At 46.0% G+C, this 19,454-nt stretch overlaps 2 protein-coding genes across 4 annotated transcripts in view; one reads left to right on the top strand and one right to left on the bottom strand.

Annotated features, from left to right (window-relative positions):
* Positions 1-1,283: 1,283 nt before the first annotated feature.
* Positions 1,284-15,501, top strand: si:dkey-122a22.2 (uncharacterized). The gene is made up of 11 exons (XM_057045073.1): positions 1,284-1,440; positions 1,832-1,994; positions 2,126-2,197; positions 2,278-2,354; positions 2,872-2,972; positions 4,183-4,299; positions 4,801-4,875; positions 11,846-11,984; positions 13,579-13,661; positions 13,728-13,824; positions 13,908-15,501. Exons 1-11 carry the CDS (start codon positions 1,372-1,374, stop codon positions 14,073-14,075), a joined length of 1,161 nt encoding a protein of 386 aa, XP_056901053.1. The 5' UTR covers positions 1,284-1,371; the 3' UTR covers positions 14,076-15,501.
* Positions 14,683-19,454, bottom strand: part of zfpm2a (zinc finger protein, FOG family member 2a) — a 116,594-nt gene continuing 111,822 nt past the window's right edge. For all 3 annotated transcript variants that reach the window (XM_057045070.1, XM_057045071.1, XM_057045072.1), the window contains 2 exons: positions 18,758-18,985; positions 14,683-18,277 (listed from right to left, as the gene is read on the bottom strand). In XM_057045070.1, the coding sequence (XP_056901050.1) occupies positions 15,771-18,277; positions 18,758-18,985 (2,735 nt within the window). In that variant the 3' untranslated portion in view covers positions 14,683-15,770. The remainder of the gene's footprint in view (positions 18,278-18,757; positions 18,986-19,454) is intronic.

The following is a 19,454-nucleotide window of genomic DNA, read 5'->3' as shown; positions in this document are numbered from 1 at the left end:
TTAAAATAATCGTTGACAGTCAATCGCTTAAAGCACAAGGCTCAGACCGTTGTACAAATTCAACAGTCTAGTTCACGGAAGGCGTTAGAAAATTTATCAACCGTGTGACTGTTGCATGAATGGCGTTCGCTAATGGTGGAGCTCAAGCTACTGTTGTCTGATTAGACCATTCATCTCTGTGGTCTAATTATGTGGCTCTGAAAGAGAAGCTAGAAATTGGGAAGGCCTTGCATCATTAGCTTTAATCAACCCCGGATTCCCCAAAACAAAAACAACACACAGCTCACAGCCAGGCTGTCAGTGAGTCAATACCTGATATTCATCATTTTAGTCCAGCCAGGCTTTTTAATTACTGCCATGAATTCCCTACATGGCTACACTCACCAGGCTCTATAAATGTGGTTTATTGCCGGGGTTTAGTTTTGTCTAGACACACGTCTTAATGGATAAATAGTCACTCTTGGTCTGTGGTGAATATTAAAACTTTGGCAAAGATATTTTTACTGCTACTGGACTTTTATTTTGAATAATTACAATAAGGTTTAACCCATGCAGACCCTTAGCTCTCCCACTGATGTCATGGATTTCGAATGGACATCATATGATAATTTGTTGTCTATAAGGGAGATATTTAGAGAAATGGAGTGCAGCCAAAATGCCTGCCCAATACACCGTACGCTCCATCTAAATGTCTGTGTGAATAATGTAGAACCCATCAATATGGGTGACACAGAACCAGAATGACGCAAAGCGGGGCTCTTTGGCACACTGTGCACGTACAGCTGCAAAAAAAATAAATAAAAAATAAAACATTCACAGATATCACCTGTCCTATAAGCAGCGCTTGTCCTAATAAATAGGTAAACATTGATTGAATGTTCCAAGAGAAGAAATTGTTAACTTAGTAAGAATTTCTGTTTCTTTTTTGTTATAAAGCCCTTTTTTTAAAATTAATTTTGCGTTTTTTTAAATTTTGGATTATTGTTTAGAATACAACATTCAGGTAGTTTTAAAATTACATAAATATTGTTTGTACTGCTGCCTTTGGTTTCAATAAACCCACGCCTGTGGGATACAGTGACCTCTTCAGCCCAGTAGCTGTACTGCACCACTAAATGCTTCGTAATTGTATTCCTACTCAACCTAAAAACTAAGGAAAAAGCTCTAACAACTATCTGCTGTTCATATAAATATATGGTATAAGCCAATATTATCCAGCTTTTAGTGAGCGTACAACGTTACTAATACATTATTTCATGCAACGCGCAGGTAAATTGGCCCCTTACCGGCTCCTGTACTTGTACCAGGAAGTGGCTCCTGTCTTGTCTTCATTCATTCCTCGTAGTTTATTCGCGTGATTAACAACCTTTAATGTCCAAAATGCGTCGAAGAACCGAAGCTCCAGAATCAAATAACGAGCCTGTCAATGATGAAAGAAAGGTAATTCATTGCACACGTATTTACAGATTCGCTTACTTCTTAAGACGAATGTTTGGCTTGTTTGTAACGTTTATAAGTGTTCACGACAATTTTTAACAACTGTATGTTAGAAATACTGAACAATAATGTGAAGACTGACACAATCTCATACAGTCTGCAAAGAAGAGGTGCCAAATCATCATAAAAACAGTTTTTACTACAGTATTACTGCACACTGATGTCATGCTTCATTATTGTTTTAAACGACAGAAGGCATGTTTACATTCTAAATTCTGACATTTCTAAAGGTCTTGAGAACTGATCGGATGAGAGGTGAACTTTTCAAAATAATGTTTTTGGGAACTGAAGCTACAGCAAGGTGATGTGAATAAGTTCTCTCTCAATAACTCAGAATCCAGTTTCCAGAACACCGAGCCAAGGTGGTGCTGATGGCAGGTGGAATTACCGCTCTATGCTCATTAACTTTGGAAAGTGTTTGTTTCTCATCATCATCATCCCTCCCTTTCTCAACTACGCATCACTTCAAAGAGAAGGTCAAATGCTCATACCTAAAGGTCAGACTTGTTAATGGTATTCAAGTAAATGTGATCCCACAGAGTTAAAATGTCACACATGCATATAAACATGTTGCATCTGCTCTCCTTAATGTTTTAAATACGTTTTCCTTTTCCTCTTTTACTTTCAGGTGGCCAAATGGTTGATGTTGGTTTGGGTCAAAAGATGCACATGTTATGCAAAGGACATGGAAAACCTGTTGGTAATGATTTTTGCAATAATTGCTTTCATTAATAGCATCTTTCATGTTGCTTGGTTTTACTCAGATGTCCTTTTTTCTAGTCATATTGGATTCACCGGCTGGAATGTCCTCAGATGTTTGGATATATGTTCAAGAAAATGTGGCCAAACTAACAACGGTAAATATAAACACTACAAATTTGAAATTGTTGCATTTTCAGTGAGTAGTTTTTCCACAGTCTATTGAATGAAGGCACTTAAATGCATAGAAATTAGTTCTGTAAGGCTGTTTAAGCTCATGGACCAATGTTTTTGTTGTTCAGGGCATCTAGGGACAATGCTTGCAGTGCCTCTGCCACATCCTCTTTACTCAACCAGGACTCAGTGCAGCAGAAAGTCCCTGCTGACAGCCTGCCCCATGTTGTTTGTCTGAAATGTGACCCAAATGAGGTCACGGGCTTCATAGGCGAGGGCCCAGATAGATCTGAACAGCCAAATCACATAAGCAAAATACACTTGCAGCGCACTGTTACAGCTCCTATTTAAAATTCCAACATGCATTTTTAAAGCGTTGGCAGACTCGCGTGAGCGTTGAGTCTTTGGCGAGAGGTTGTGTGAGCGAGAGGTTGTGTGAGCTCGGTGTATATGTAAATATCCTTGTATATCTGAGTGCTCCTTGTGTTTCACACTGCTCAGGTCTGCAGCTATGACAGGATGGGACTGGGCTTCAGCAAGAGGCTGATGCAGAATGAAAGCACGGGAACTGAGAAGGTCTGGGGGATGTCAACGACCGGGCGGTTAGTTTACAGCTTGTTTACAGCTCCTGTCAAATATAAAATACTTTTATTCATCACTGATCCTATTATATATAAAACCCACAACATAAATACAATTTACTACTATCCTAACCCCCCAACCCATCAGTTGGCAGGTTTAATTGAAAGCTCCTATTTCAATGTGACAAAAAGAAAGCATAGACCAGCTTTCCTTTAGAACCCAAAAAACCCAAAAAACTATCAGCCATGTTAAAGTGTTTTCGATCCCTGTCTCGTGTTTTGCTTAACGTAACTCCACTTAAAATTTCAATCTAACTGTACATTCAGTGTCTCCATTTTACCTCTACCACCAACCTGGAATCCACGTAGAACTCAAAAATTTCACTGTTTTATTTATCGCAGGATTTTAATTACGGTGCTCACTTTGAGTTCGACATTATCTTGAAAAAAAAATGGCCGCCTTTGACCTCATGAATGTTTTAGCCAGTATTGAGCGACGATGGCGTGGACACCTTATGGCTCCTGCTGAATATACTGCAGCCTCACTCTGCCTTGTGCCTCGTGAGATTCGGATTTAATCTTCTATCTTCTGACAAACTGCTCATTTGTCGAGCCCTAAATCTGCCTAAAGGATGAGCAGGCGTGGATCTCCGATGGTCAGCAGTCTCGTTTACCTTGGCATCTGGCCCAGACGGTGGGAGGCCATCCATTTGACATGAAAGCAATCAATTTTCCAGAATTCGATATCTCAGGAAGTTTAATGAGTACCTCGCCCTAACCTCGAGGGTCTTGAGAAATCTCTGCATTTCAGTGTGACAGCTCAGACTTGATTTACTCCCACAACCAGCAACAGCCTGGGACAACAGATGGTTTTTGTGAAGAACTGCTGCACCTCTTGTTGACACCGATCCCACCTCTGATAATGAGTTCTGAGGGTTTGATGTAGCTAAGCAGAAATGTATCTGCAGACTGTCCTTTTGGGTTTCAAATGAAAACACCAACACTCCTGACTGTAGGTTTGCATCCTAACTTTGGCATCACCTGTTCTCCTCTTTTCTTTGGCCTAATAACCCCAGTGAGCTGCTAATAATCAGCACAGGAGACATTAATGACCTGCTGCATTCATCTGTTATTTGACTTGGCCCAGTTAGCTAAATAAATCCTTCTTCTGCCCCCGTTTCGATACACACATTATTTTGTGCATGCACAGATGAGTGTTGTCCTGTTTCAGGATGGTGGATGATCTGCACCGACTCCTGGAGGCTGCTCAGATCGCCAAGCCTTTTATCCTGGTTGGTTCGGAGCTCGGCGCTCTCAACGGCAGGTTTTACAGCCACATTCATGATGTGTAAGTATCCTATGATGGAACTAGGAGTGAAAACAGGAGTGAGACTTGTCCATCTAAGAATATAGAATGTTGCTTGGTGTGACTGACAAAGATAAAACTGGATTTTCTCTGGAGAATATAGCTTCAGAGCAAAACTCCCACTTGGGAAAATCTATTCTATTGTCAAGTGGCATCATCGGCCATAACTCAGCCATGTCCGGAGACGGGGTCGTGATTAACGTGACAAGTACCCTGCACCAGGGATGAAAGATTTAGCGTTTAATCAGGCACGACATTGCTGCCATTAAGAGAGAAAATGAAGTAGTGGTGAAAGGGTGACACCTCCCTAAGTGGATGTGCTGGCCCCCGATGGCACGTACATGTGGTCAGCGGGGCAGAAGACTGACCAGCGGGCGACATCATCCATCTGACTTGTTATAGCCTGGGCTGGGGGGGGGGGGGACAAAGACAGTCAATGAGCCTCATTTCATTTGATTGGGCATGTCCTCTGTGTGTCCTCAGGCAGGTGTCAGACCTGGTGCTGATTGATCCCATCCCAGAGGACATTTTTGAGGAGGAGCAGTGGAAAGAGTACTGGTGAGTTTATTAGCTGCTTCCATGCAGCTCAGCCCAGCAGGAAGAGGCAGGAGATGGAGAGATGTTGCAGGAGTGGGAAGTGGGGAAGGGCGTGACAAAGCAGAATGGAAAAGAAGATTGTGGAAAGAAGAGCATGGAGAGAGGGAAGATGAGGAGCTCTGAGGGGAAGAGGGAAGCAGATAAGAGCAGCAAGAGGGAGACAAGTTTGAAAAAGAGGATTAGGATGAGAGAGGAAGGACAGAAATTTAGCTCCAAACTCCTCGTCTTGGATTGGAAGCGCAGTTTCTTATCTTTGGCTGGGCGGGGCTCATTAGCATGATTAATTGCAGGCCAAAGAAACTCATTAGCTGATCACACCCACTTAACATGAAGCAGATGAGGGGAGATGGAGGGTTGTGGCAGTGGTTAGGGCTGAGTGACAGTACGCATAATAGAGCTGCTTTAATCCTCCAGGCAAGATACATGTCAAGTGGTAGTCATGGCCGCAGCATATATCTCATTATACATTAATTAGCATACAGCCAAAAGGTTATTAATGATAGTCAATAGCAAAGATGAAAAGTATTAGTAGGAGGCACCAGGACTGTTTACTAGCATGTCACACGTGATCATCAAAGGTATTTCACTGCTGACGATACTACTGATTCTCCTGGTTGATTATTCATTTCTAAAAAGCCTCATTGCAAGAAATCTGAAATTTGCAACCCTCCCTCCAGTTCTTCTATGAAATAAATAGTTGAATCTGCAGAAATATGAGTAAATATCCACATTGTTCTTCTGAAACTGTAAATGCCATATTTCCGCCTGAAGGTAAACTATGACCTCATCTTGATATACAGCGTTGCGTTCAAATATGGCTGTCAGACCATATAATCTGCTTTACAGGCCAGGCTCGTGGTCCACAACATCCGTCCCTCCGTCCACCAATGTTCACTGGCGGCCTACAAAAGCAGAGACAACCCAGATTAGAAATGGATCCCTGAAAACGACCGTGATTTGTATGTGACTCAAAGTGGCGCGGCACCATTTATCAGGACCTTGTGTCCAATTATCCCCTGATTAATAGGCATTCATTTTGCCGAGTACATGACGGCGTAGCCACAATCCAATTATTCCATGGAGAAGCGTTGGAGAGATAAAATGAAGCACAGACGTGCATTCACGTGGTTAGACATCATTTCATCAGCACCGTCTCATTTTTCCCGGAGGAGTAAATCTGGACGCAGCGCCGCCGTCTGCATCAGCCGCGTGTTTGTGCGGCAGCTGTCGGAGTTGTTAAGTTATTTGCTATAGAGGACGGAGTCGGGAGCAGAGCTGCACCGTAGCGCGGCTGTGAGGCGACCGTATCGGCTCCGCTCTGACTGGCGGATTTCCACATCAAAGGCCTGCTCATTAACACAGGCTCGCTCCCAAAATGACTTCTGTTGCATCCTACAAAACGGATCTGCAGCATCTCCCGGGGACGCGCCTGCCGACTTGAACGCACGGCTGCTCGTTGTGAGAGGTGGGCAGATTTATTTGGGATTTTCCCCAGCGGGCGTCGCGGCGTGCGGCTCATTTCCTCTCGGACATAGATAATACTTCCTGATGAAAAATCAAGCTGAGGATCTCGTATCTGAGATTAGGCGCACACACCTGGACAAATTGCATCCTGGGAAGGGAGCTGTCAGTCACTCTGTGATGGAAGTGTTTGTGTTTGCGGCTCGTCCTGTGGAAGCTTTTACACAAATCTGCTCTATAAAGCCATCTCTTCTAAGTGCTGCATCCCGCTATCCCTGGATAAGACTGAAAGTACCAGTCTATCACCCTTTTGTCCTTTTCCCAGTAGTAAACAAACATCAGTCCATCACTCCCAGTCATGAATGATTTCTGTCTCAGGGTGGGATCCAACTTTGATGTTCATGGCTTCTTAATCTGATCATATTTTTGATTTGATTGATCAATTTCACCACCTTATTTCGTGCTGAAATGACTGGATTGTTTCCTCTCTTTCCATCTAGATCATCATATATTTTTCATAATTGTCAGTTCATTAATTTGTATTACATAAATTACAATTGTGAAAATCTAGAGTAAAGAAAACGGAAAACATTCCCAATGAGAAGCTCTTTTTATGGAGATTTATGGATAGCTGGGCTCAGGTTTCCCAAATTTTAGACACTTTATACATCTGTTTTAGCTGAATACGGACACTTTTAATTCTGTGGAAAGTAAAAAAAACCCTTCACTGTCCCCTCTGTTGGCTCTAAATCACATCCAACCCCTGAAGAAGACGCACTTTTTGTTGAGCCAACTGGCCAATCTGAACTAAATGCTTCCTGCTGCCGCCTCCCATCAACAGATGATGTCCAACAGGACGCCCCAGCCACAATTATCCCTCATGTCTCTGGTTTACGTCCTGCTGCTTTATTTCCCATTTATCCGTCTCCATCTCATTTATTCCTACGCAGCGGGGCCTGAAATGAACTCGGCGTCATGGAGACACAGGCAGCATCAGCACCAGGATAATGGGCGAGGGAATAATAAAGAAAATAGCCAGAGAATCGGTGAAAATCACACCATTTTAAGGTGTGTTGTGTACCTGTATGTGTAATTAGGCATTTTCGCTGGAGCTGACAGATCTTCTGGTAAACCCCACTGAAGAAATCAAGCTCATTCTCTGGTGTAAATGAACAAAATGAGCTATCTTTTGCGCCCTCGAATATTCCTGTGTCTCCAATCTGCAAAACTAATTTACCCCATGGAGGATGCGTTTGCCCAGGGAGCTGGAACAGTGGGGAATGCTCTGGTCTAATGGGACGGTCTTTATGGTTTAATGAATGGTGATTGATTGAAAACTCTGGCTTTGAATGTACCATCACGACTCAGTTCTCACTGAAGCGGCACTTAACGCTCCTAATCCCTGTCATCTGCATTGGAAGTGTTGATCTTTAGCAATGAGTTTTTAATAATTTCACTAATTTGAGATGATGATACAAACCGCCTTCAGTTAGCTGATTAGCTTCTGCTGGTGACGTCTGTATGGGCGCCAGAGCGCCGGCATATGTCCCTAATGAAAACAAGGCTTTCTGTCCATTAATCATCCTGCTCATCACGAGTGTCATGAGAACTTCTGCATGCACATGCGGCAGCAGTCAGCCTGGCGTGGTGCTGTGGCACGCAGCTGATGGTCTCACCTGGAGTCTGCTCTGTATGACAGGCAGCATATGACCTTCACTGAGACTGACAGCTAATCAGGCACGCCGCTGCTGAATTTGTTTGAATTATAGACCAGACAGGGCTTAAAGTGTTTCTATCTCTGTGCTTTGCTGGGGGACAGATTTTTCCTCTCCATATATCATCCTCCATTGTTGTATTTCTTTTTTAAATTCTATATTTCAACAATCCTCGAATACTTAAATAGCCAGAAATAGCAGGGAATGGTTTCTTCCCTCTCCCTCCTCTCCTCTCATCAGTAAAGAGTAGCAGGCAGTAATGACACATTCAACCTTCCCCTCAGAACTCATTCGCCTTCACCCCTGTTCAATAACCCAGTGGAGCACGACCAGCTCCTAACCCCCTCCAGGGATCCTTGGCTAAGATTGGCAGCAATCATCCAGCCATGAGCCGATGGATGAACAGATGCATGCGTGGATTGGAAGGATGAGAAGAGGGAAAAACTTCCCCATTCGGACATAAAATGAAGCTGGAGAAAAGGTTGCAGTGTGAAGAACCTTCATGTAGAGCTCATTATTTATTGACTTAAACTGAGTCCCTAAACCTTTCGGCTTTATTCACTGTTTGCACATTCAGCTGCAGTGTGAAATGAATATACCACCAAGAGCCTTTTCTTTATCATGATCAGTGAACTTCCCCGTGAATTTCCATCTTCGTCTCCCTACTGACTCGGCAACAAGCCTCCCTTGTCCCACTTGATCCCTTCCTGATCGTTCTCCCATCCTGAGACTTGTAAATGAGGAAGGAATGCCAATTAATCGTAATTAGATGCACTGTGAGCATAACCATTGCTGTTATGTTGGACTAATGAAGCAGGGCTGCTGCGGCCTCTGTGTACTTGCCCCAGACTAATTTAATAGTGACGCAGGTAGGCAGCTGCTGAGAACAGCCACTTTGAGCAGTTCGGCGTTCCGCTTGATACAGCACTGCCACCTAGCGCTTGCATTTGGGATTGCACGTTTGATTTTCTGCGTCCTCGTCCAGTATAAACATCAGTATATATGGCATGATTGCTTATTTTTCATTCGTTATTTAGACTTTAAAAATCCAATACACTTCAGTCACATCATGCTTCTACTTGTGTGTCCAAGGCTGTGCTATCTGACACATATAAACTGTTGGTTTTACATATAAGCTGTTGCATCAGACATGGGGATGTCACGCTTCAAGGCAAGGGATTCTGGGAAATGGCGTTTTCCCCGTTTGCCACGAGACTCTTGGTTTCACAGTTTGCCTTGTTTCCTGACCGAAGTTTTACATTTAGTCCTAATCTAACAGCCCCATTCTCACATTCTTTTCAAAAACTTGAATTATTATTACTTCAGCTTGTTTTTCCTACCTCAGAAATGATAAATGAAACATGATTTATCGTCTCAGTCGTGCCCTCGTTTTCACAGGTTCCTGCAGCATCTCTGCGACCATTCTTTGCCCTACAAACACAAAACTTGGCTGCACGTTATTCTCTTTTTAATCTCTTTCGATGCATCTTTCATTGTTGCTTATCAAACACTCAGACCTGCTTCGATCACTTGATCTGAATTATGTTTTGACATGAAGAGCGTGACTGTAATGTGTGGAAGAGGAGAGAAGGTCACCAAGGAGTTGGAATTCTGGACCCGAGTGACCTCATCACCTCGGTGTTAATGACCTCAGGCCTTCCTGCTAGTAACTCCTCCTTGAAGCCTCATACTGGAGCCTGGTGTCATTGTCAGTGTTTAAACGTTCTTTCTCGTTGTAATAGTTGGCAGAAGCTCGTGTAATAGTTCATGTTTTCGTGAGTGAGCAGGCTCTCAGGTAACAGAGGCCCTGAATATGAAATGAGATGGTAATGAGGAGGGGAGGGTTGTCTTATCACTGCAGGGCCAAATTCCGACAGTGAATTGCGCAGTTGTAACAAAAGTAACAGAGCGTCCATTCAGCCTGCACTAATCCAGATGGGAAAGTCAAACAGCAGAAAGTCCATGGCACAAACTCATTTCATCACTTTATTAATTTAGATATTGCCTCCCCGCTCCTGTGTGTGTGTGTGTGTGTGGTGTGTGTGTGTGTGTGTGTGTGGTGTGTGTGTGTGTGTGTGTGTGTGTGAGTGAGGGGGAGGCACCTCTGAAATGACCAACATTGGTGAGGCGTTTTGCTCTACACGGCTCCCCCACTTCGTCTCCTCCTGTTATCTGTTTAATTCATCCCGCCAATCTCGGCTGTCTTTACCCACTAAATTTCCCTTTGACACGCATGCCTTGCTTCATATAATCCTCACTCCAGGGCAGAATTAAAAATGGAAAAAAACGAGGAGGGAATAGGACAGGTGGCTGGAGAATCCTTGAAATACTGTTCAATGCCAGGACCGGGAATGATTTGTCCAGATTTGAGCGAAGCGGCCTGATAAAAGGTGGAGAGAGGGAGGGAGTGAGTTCTCTTTTCTTTTATTTTTGGAATCTAGGGCTGCAGAGAAGCGTGGCAGGTGGGAAATGTGCAGACGCTGAGACGTTTCTTAAGAAGAGACAGGCCTAAATTGTGGTGCCAGAATAACTTTGGGTGAAACCTGTGGCAGAGAAGATAAAAATGTCAAAATGTCTCTTTCTGGAGCTCCGATTTAAAAAGTTTATTATGTCTTAAGAGTGAAAATTCTGTATCCCCCCCCCCTCCCATCTGTACCGTTTCCTCCTTTGTAGAAAGCTCCTGTTATGCTATGAATGTAGCAACTATGCTATCTTGATTAAGGCATTTGCAGGCACCAAACCGCCGTCCCCGGTCATTGTATCGACCTTATCTGACCAATCAGGGCCGGCGTGCTTTGCTGGAGCAGCGCTGGGTATTTGAAGCTACGGTTCTTTTGGAGGACAGCACGTTGCATCCACAACGGGAGAAATGGGTTATTTTACACATGAATGGCTGCATGTTTGCGATGCGGAGCAGATAAGATGGCAGAGACCAAACTGAAGCGTGCAGCACCGTGCATTGGACGTTGAGCTCTTTAGTCTGCAAATGCGTATTAATAAATTGTGTCTTATCTTCCGAATTTACTCTTGGTTAAAGAAAGTATAGAAGTTGAAGAGATCATCTTAGGATCTTGTGAGCGCTTTTGTGGAATTTCACTTTTTTCCAATTATGGACTTTAAAACAACCATATTTCATATTGGGTTCAGCTTAATTTCTTGTCATTAATCAGGTTTTGAATGGATGGTAGGACTGAAATTAGCAGTGAGAAAGTGACAGGACGCTGTGCCAAACGTCTGGCCAGAATTAGGAGGAGGCCTAAGACGAGTGTTTCTCGGTGCTGCTGTTGGCCGCGTGTTTAGGCGGGCTCCGCGGCGACGGCTGCAGCAGGCGCACGGCGCCATTGATTGGGCTCCACAGGCTGAGACCAGCCAATTCACAGCACCAGTGAGCCGAGACCGATTGGGCCTCCTGAGTTACAAAATCCCACAGCTCTTCTTCACTCATCTGCCAAAAAGTGTGTTTCTCATTCCCCAGGCAAATCTTTTCTTGTCGAAACGGAACTTTTTAGGTCAAAAAAGAAACAGGTGAAGCGTCGGCCCCGCCGAGATGTTCAGCACGTTTCTAGCCTGTTTCAAAGTTCAACATTGCAAACTAACTTGGGTTGGAATCCGCATTTTCCTCACTATTTTCTGACATCTTACAAACCAAACGGCTAATTCAGTTCATGTTCGGCTAATTGACACGTTGATGTTCCACTGATCCACAGTCCAGAAATAAAAGGTTGACTGGGTGCCTGTCTGCGTGTCTGCTTCAGGTACGGTAAGCTGCTGCCCTCCCTCCAGGCCCGGCAGTTTTCCGCAGCCACCGGTCTGAGCCGCCTGCTGATCATCCTCGGGGCCTTACAACCGACGGTCAAAGGTGACGACGTCTCAGAGGAGGTCATCCAGCGGCAGGTTGGTGAAAATACACACAATCACCCGTGACCCCCCGATGACGACAGCAGGATCGCTCAGATTCAGATGTTTATCTTTGCTTCTCTGGTCCGACACTTGAAAGGAAGAAATCAAGTCATTTTAATGGCACCCCGTTATATCTGTCATTCAGCCACAGGGTGGCGCTAGTGTGCGAATAATCCCGGTGCTTTCAAGGATGTCTGCCTTCACAGCGTCGCTTCTGCAAATGATGTCACACCAGACATCGGTTCCTGTTCTAATTTTTCTGCACCTGCAGCGCGTCTCTAATGCCTGTCTGGTTCCAAATGCTGCCATTGGATGGTCCTAACAGTGTGTCTGATAAAGGCTGCTTCTCTCCCTTGTGGTGGTTTTTAACTCCCTCCACAACAGCCATAGGTTGTGGTGATGAGCAGCAGCTGGTGTCTCCAGTTACAAGAGCCGCTGCTCTTTATTGACCAGCACCTTATCATGGCTGCGGAACAAACGCTCGCGCCTGCTGCATTAGGGACATAAAGAGAGGGTGACCATCGTGGCGGGGCTAATTGAGCAGATATTTATTGCACTTAAACCACCCACCCTGACTTTTACCTCCTGTTTATTTGTGTGGAGCTGGAACTTATGGTCCTCGTGTCAGTGCTTTAGTGACAGTTTTAGCATCCGTCCAGCGTTAACTCCTCTCTGCAGCTGTCTGCGCGATGCGAGGACATTGTGGGATGGACGCGAGCGGTTTGTTAAGGCTCCTCATTCTGTGCTGCCAGGCCTTGGCGATTCGATGGCAGTGATGATCAGGGACCTATTTATGCATTTCAAGTATTACAGTTGTTGCCATAGAGATAAGGACACCTTTTGTGCTTGAATTCTCCAAGGACAGAAAAAAAGGGTTGGCAGACAGGCTAGCAAAGGTTAGAAAACACACACACACACACACACACACACACACACACACACACACAAGCTCACTGGACTCAATCAAGCGTACAGTCCATTTCTCAAGGGCATGTTCTGCAACTAGGACTTAATTGAACTGGAGCAGATTTGTTTGCTACGTTAATGGTACCGGAAGCTATCTGGTCTCATCGCTCTAAAGAAAAATTCTGCTCCGTTCAAGACGCTGCATCTCTTCAGGTAGTTTGACAAACTTTCCCAGCTTAAATCCGAGTCACAGGCCTTCGTTTAGGGGAGAAATAATCTGATTTATTCAGACTGTCATCCCTCTCTAAACTTTTAAAGAGTGAGATCCAAGAATTTTCTCCTAAAGGCATTTATATGACAGATGCATGTAGATTATAGTGTGTTTAGCACCAGACGTTGTGGAATGCTCGGTTTCTGTCTGAGGCTCAACACTCACCGTATGTTGATGAATTAAAAGTGAATGCACTTGTTCTGTGGTGGCTTTCAAAGTGTTCCCAAACCTGTTGCGCATGACTTTCCCTCCGGATCTCCCCTTCACCGCTGGGATGTTTCAAACGGGGGATTTCTCAGCGGGTTTTGCTGCCGCGATCGGACCTGACGACTGGAACCGGATCTAAAACCAAGCACGTTACAAACATCAGTGCACATTTGTACGCTGTTATTTTATTTATTTTTCAAACAGAAATACTTACTGAGCAACCCTGCGCATCAGAGCGGCGCCGTGGACGAACACTTCTTTTTAAATGAAAGCGCAGCTCAAGTGAGGTATGCACAGCTCCGCTGGCACGTTACAGGTGTTATGCAGCCTCAAAAACGGATGTTGTCTTCCAGGGATATTACCCAGTTCAAGCCCCTCTCCAGCAGGACGTCCGTGACTGTGATCACTGGTGATCGCTTTGACCATGAAATACCACATCAGCTCAATCAGGTGAGTGGACCAAAACGACGCGCTGTTGTATGAAACCTAGAGTAATCCCCCCCACCCCCCTACCCCCGTCCTCTCTGCACCAGATGGTAGCTGCACTTCAAAAGAAGTTTTTGGAGGAGTCCTACCCATCAGCCAATCACATACACATAAAAGGAGCAGACAGGCGAATGATCCACACGCAGCCATCTGCCATCATCCAGCACCTGAGGAGGCTGGTTAACCAGCGACAGGCCAAACAGCAGAGCCAGTGACCCAGGGCCAGCGCGGGACGACGCCCCAGACGGAGTAATCATCCAATATGTCTGAAACATTCAGGAAATGACTGGAGTTATCGCTTTACCTTTCCCTCCAGCGATCTGTTCAGATTGTCTACCCTGTCTGGTGAGCAAGGTTCATCAAGAAGTCGGGCTGAACAGATTTTTGCCGAGCGCCGCTTCATCGGAAGCTTTTTAATTGAAAATAACTGCAGGGCTTTCTGCGTGATGAAATATTTGCTGTCTTATACTCAGACAAAATCTTATCATTTGGGTAATTTTACTCCCCGCACCTGATTGGTCAGCCCCAGAAATTAATACATTAATTCTTATCATTGGAAAGGCCACGTGTGCCGTTGCTCACACTGATTTTAATGTTCTGTAGCCACAGGGAAAGACACGCCAGCGAAGCTAGCATGCAACTAAGTAGCATCGCAATCAGACCTCTATTTTTGGATTCGGTTTTGATTTATTCAATAATTCGGACCGGGATGACTCCAGCCTGTGAGGTTAATGCATCTTTGTGGAGATTTGCATCTACTTTCAAATGTCGCGCGGCTCTTTTTTAGACCAACGGCGAAAAAGAAAAGCCAGACAGCAAAGATTCATCCTGAGGATTTAATTATGACACCACATCAAAATAAAAATTTCCAACAGATCAGGAATTTAATTCCATCCATATACATGCATAGCAACAACGTTTTTAAGAAACATTTTCTCCCATAATCAGGACATTGGAATGATCATTTTACATCAGTATCCCCCACTGACCTCCCACCCATCTTGTTTCATCAGCAATAAACTTGTACACCATTTTTTCCCCCCCCGGTGGGGTTACAAATAATTATATGCACAGTCCCCATGACATAATACTGCTTTCAGTAACGTTCCCTAATTTACAAAGTATTGCATTGAGAGCAAATTTTAAAAAGGGAGACCAAAGTGTATCATCAAACAGAAATACGAGTACTATACAAGAATGCTGCCATCCTCATGAAAACATCCACGTCTGAGTTGAAGAAAAGAGACAGGGACAAACAGCCACATATGTATGCAAAGCCATGTGTATACACCAAAATGTGACACGCAGGGCTGGTGCCTGGCGATCGCCCCGAAACGGGCGAGGTTTATTCGGTTAGCGATCTGCAAGTGACATTTTGGGAATATACAGGAACCGGTACAGCAAATAAGAATACACAAGTGCCTCAGTAGCTATTTTTGTGTCTAAAATGCATCTCATTTTTGTATTGTCTATTGTTTCATTGCGCCTACATTACAGTGTAAACAATGTGTGCTACACAAGAATGACTATACAATAACATTACAAACAACTCTGATATAAATTTCATTTTTGAATTTAAATTAAGATCACTACTTCTAATAATACTGATTGTAAAATAAATTAATGTGAAAGTGGCACCAATATTCTTCTCGATTCAGTTTTCTTTTTTTTTTTCCCCTTTTTTTAAACCAGTGGGTTTTGCATTTTTAAGTCTTAAAACGATGAAAGAAGAAGCTTCTCTTGATTGTCCACAAGCAGCGTTCAGCACTGCGTGATGCACTACTCCAGACACAACAGTGTACCAAAAAAACCCAAAAGAAAACAGGGGGAAGAACAGGGAGGGGGCAAAAGTCTGGCGGGAAAAGGTGGTGGGGGGAGGCGACAGGAAGCCGTCTGGTTCTTCTGGAGCTCTATTTGACGTGCTCTGCAGCGTGTGAAGAACAGTAAAACTTCTTATGGGTAATAAAGTTTGACAAGTTGTTGAACTGGATGTCACAGAGGCGGCAGTATTTGCCGCTTCCGGAGCCGTTCACGCCTTTATTGGCCGCCGGCGCCGCCTCCTCGGTCGGAGACTTGGACGACGGTGACGTGTTCTCGTTGGAGTCCGCCTGGTTCTCCGCGGCCCACGTAGGCGAGGGGTTGGGAACCTGGCCGTCTGGCTGGGGCTGGTTTTCCTGCTGTGGGGGAGCTGTGCCTGAACGCTCTTCGCTCTTGTGCCCCCCGTTGACAATGATCATGCCCCGGTTTTTCGGCAGAAGGGGGAGAGATTCTTTGCCAGGGTGGGGGCAGCCATTAGCAGGAGGCTGCTGGGCCTGCTCTCTGGCCGTCCCCGTCTCTGCTACGCCCCCATTGATGCCTTGCTCCTGCTCGCTGGTCTCTCCCGGCATCGCCGCTCCTCCCGTCACATAATCGGTAGATTTGATACCAAAATACGGCGATATTTGCTCAGGCCCTTTCACCTTCTTTATTGCTCCAGGATAAAGGCAGTGGGGCATAAACATGTTCTTGTTCTCGTCCTTGGAAGGAATGAGTTGAGGCTCGACAAACGGCTTGAGTCCTGGCACAGGCGCCAGATGGGGGGGGAACATTCCTCCATTCTGTGCTTTCCCATTGCCGTTCTTCTCGCATTTGCTCTGATTCTTATCAAAGATATCCTCGGGATTGTTGCTGCCCTCACTCTTGGCATCTGGAAACATCAACTCCAGGTTGCCAGTCTCGCTGTGCTGCTGCTGTGGCGGCTGAGTAGCGGCAGCTGTCGAGGGGCAAAAGTTCTGTTTGTGCGCAAGGTAGTTCTCCACTTTGTTAAACCCGATCTTGCACACTGCACATTCGTGATAGTCCAACAGTCTTTTCGGGGAGCTACATGTTTTGTCAGAGACTGGCGAACACTTTTTGCTGAGATCGATGGGAGCGTCCAGCTCCTGCTGCTCCATCGTGTTGCATTTGGGGGCGATTACAGGTTTAGTGACGGTCAGAGAGGCCTCCAGGTGTTTCGGTACCATACCTGTGAAGATGTCGCAACGTGGGTGGAACCGATCCGCTAGGCTCTCTACGGCTTCCTGGGACGTGCAAGGGTTCATGGGAGGAACACCGAGGAAGCCCGGCTGGGCCATGGGGGGCCTCTGGTGGTCTTGGTCGGGGAGACACATCTCGTACATCTTCCTGCGTTTGCGGGTCCTCATGGTTCTCTGCATGGAGGGAACCTTGTTGGCGGACATGCGTTTCATGGGCGGGTCGTGACGGGTGGCGCAGTAGTACTGTTTATGGACCATGTAGGTCTCGTGGCGGCTGAAAGTGATGTTGCAGGCTTCGCAGGTCGTCTTGGTGGGGTCATTGTCACTTTCCACCAAGCCGGAAGTTGGGCTTTTCCCATCTATCTGCTTGCCGTTCAGTCTCTCCTCAGCTCCGGTCGGGGTAGAGACCTTTTTGACCTGTCCCGCAAGGTCTTTGTCAGGTCCTTTGGCCCCAGCATTGATCATGTCCAGCATATTGGAGTTGAGGCAGGCGGACTGCAGAAGATGGGTGTCGGCCTCTGAAGGGTGGCAACCAGCCAACATGCTAACGGAAGTGTGACCACCGTTGGGGCTCACGGCCTCAGGGACCTTGTCCGAGAGGGCGGAGAAGTCGGGGGACTTGGCCATGTGCTGCCAGCGGCTGTTACAGTAGTGCTTCTTGTGAACCAAATAGTTGTCCAAATTGCTGAAGGTAATATTGCATTCAAAACACGTGGCCCCTTTGGGCATAAGAGGGCTGTAGATGACAGGGGGGTAACTGTTCCCTCCATGGCGCAGCCTCCGGTGAACCAGTTCTGACATTTTAGCCAGAATCTCCGAAGCCTGTGGGACTACGGAAATGTCTTGGGAGAAAGCAAACTGAGACAAGAAGGGGCCCATGGGAAATGTAGGCATGTTATGCTGCACGGGGGAGGAGGCCAGACGGGGGCTGGAGGGCTCCGATTTGATCCTAGTGTAGGAGAAACTGGCTTTGCTGCCTGGGTGGGTCTCTGCCTTCTGAGCAGACAGAACCGGCTTCTTCTCAGCCTTGTCAGCTTCACTGTCTGTGTTGGTCTCCTTGTTGAGGGCTCCTTTGGGACTCCCCAGCCGAGCATCCTTCCTGTTGGCCAGCTCAGCCCGGGCCTGCTGCTGCTGCTGCTGGAGGCTTTCCTCAGACCCCCTGGGGGAATGTTCGGTGTTGTCGCCTTCCCTGTGAAGTTTGCTGCCGTGCCCGTGTAAGTCCTGATGCTGTAAGAGTTCCCTGTGGCTCTGGAAGCTGATATGGCAGTGATTGCATCTGAAGGCCGCCTGTGACAGGTGAGACGTGATGTGATGCTGGAATGTAATAAGAGAATCTGCCGTGTAGTTACAGATTGTGCATTTCAAGCTGGTGCCAGGAGGGAGACTCTCTTCCATTTTGACACCTGTGAAGGAGATAAAAGGGAGAAATGCTCAGAATCTCGCCTCCCACTTCTCCTTTATAGTTAACTGTAGAAACCATCAAATGCTCAAGCATAATACTGAGCTTATTCCTATCCACTAGATATTTTCTGCTCCAGGATAAACTGTCAGCGATGCTTCTTGACGGCAGTATATGTATTTATTTAAACAGGAGCGACAGCCATTTCTCCCAAGCAGTTACAAACTCACTTCCTCTTTTTTAAAAAAAAAACAAACAATATCCCGGTTGAACCAGTCCTGTATGTGCCGTTATCAGCACATCCAAGAATTCACTATGTCGCTATCACAGTTGTTTGGACCCACTGACGTGAGGGTTCTTTTCCCCTGCATATCTGACCAGTTGTCAGAGCTTTGAGTTGTAACTGCAGCAGTCTGCCGAGACTGTGGAGATCCAGGTGTTTGACCGAGCCGGTGGGAATTCGGAGCTTCTCGTCAGCACTCACCGCTGTGTGATGTGCTCAAGTGCATTTCCAAAGCTCTGGCTCCAGAGAAGCTCTTGTTGCACTGTGGGATTGGGCAGATACTGGGGGTCTGGTGGGGGGCGGCGTCATTTTCCTCCACGACAGTCTCTGGCTCCCTCTGCCGCCCGCTGCAGTAGTACATCAGATGGGCGTGCAGGTTCCTCTCACTCCGGAACCAGATTCCGCAAGCTTTGCAGGGAAAGATGTCCTCTGGAGGGACAGGGAAGGGGACAAAGGGGACACCATATCAGTGCTTTCATATTTATGCACAAGGATAAAGATAAAAAGAGCTCGTGCACATGCACACACTTCCAGTTCTGACTCTCAAAGCCAGCGTTAAAAGGCTTTTCCACCAAATCCTCAGCCGCTGCATATCGCTGCGCTGCTACCACTGGGTTGGTGCCCTTTCTCAAGGGCAAACAAGAACACTGGACCATCTGCTTACAGAAGCCTCCCTGTTGAGCTGAACCCAGATAGCCCTCGCTAAATAAACAAACACACCATTTGCATGGAGCGTGTATTTTGCAATTAACACACGAGTTGGAGCCTCGGTGTGTTTATGTGAACCCAAAACTTGAAGGTCGACAGCTCTTATCTGCAGCCCAGACTCATCTGGGTTAATCTACGCCTGCTGGAGACGACGCTCCTCGTTAAGCAGGTGACTGAGTGCGGGCTGCTG

The sequence above is a fragment of the Takifugu flavidus genome, chromosome 10, assembly GCF_003711565.1.
Source record: "Takifugu flavidus isolate HTHZ2018 chromosome 10, ASM371156v2, whole genome shotgun sequence".
Lineage (NCBI taxonomy): Eukaryota > Metazoa > Chordata > Actinopteri > Tetraodontiformes > Tetraodontidae > Takifugu > Takifugu flavidus.
Note: the sequence above shows the minus strand (reverse complement) of the source record. Positions and strands in the feature narration are given on the sequence as shown.

Bases quoted from the DNA above. Each gene is read 5' to 3' on its own strand.
- si:dkey-122a22.2 (XM_057045073.1), top strand. From the start codon at position 1,372: ATGTCCAAAATGCGTCGAAGAACCGAAGCTCCAGAATCAAATAACGAG. The intron at 1,995-2,125 runs GTCAGACTTGTT...TTTTACTTTCAG, and splicing joins TCAAATGCTCATACCTAAAG to GTGGCCAAATGGTTGATGTT. The intron at 2,198-2,277 runs GTAATGATTTTT...CCTTTTTTCTAG, and splicing joins AGGACATGGAAAACCTGTTG to TCATATTGGATTCACCGGCT.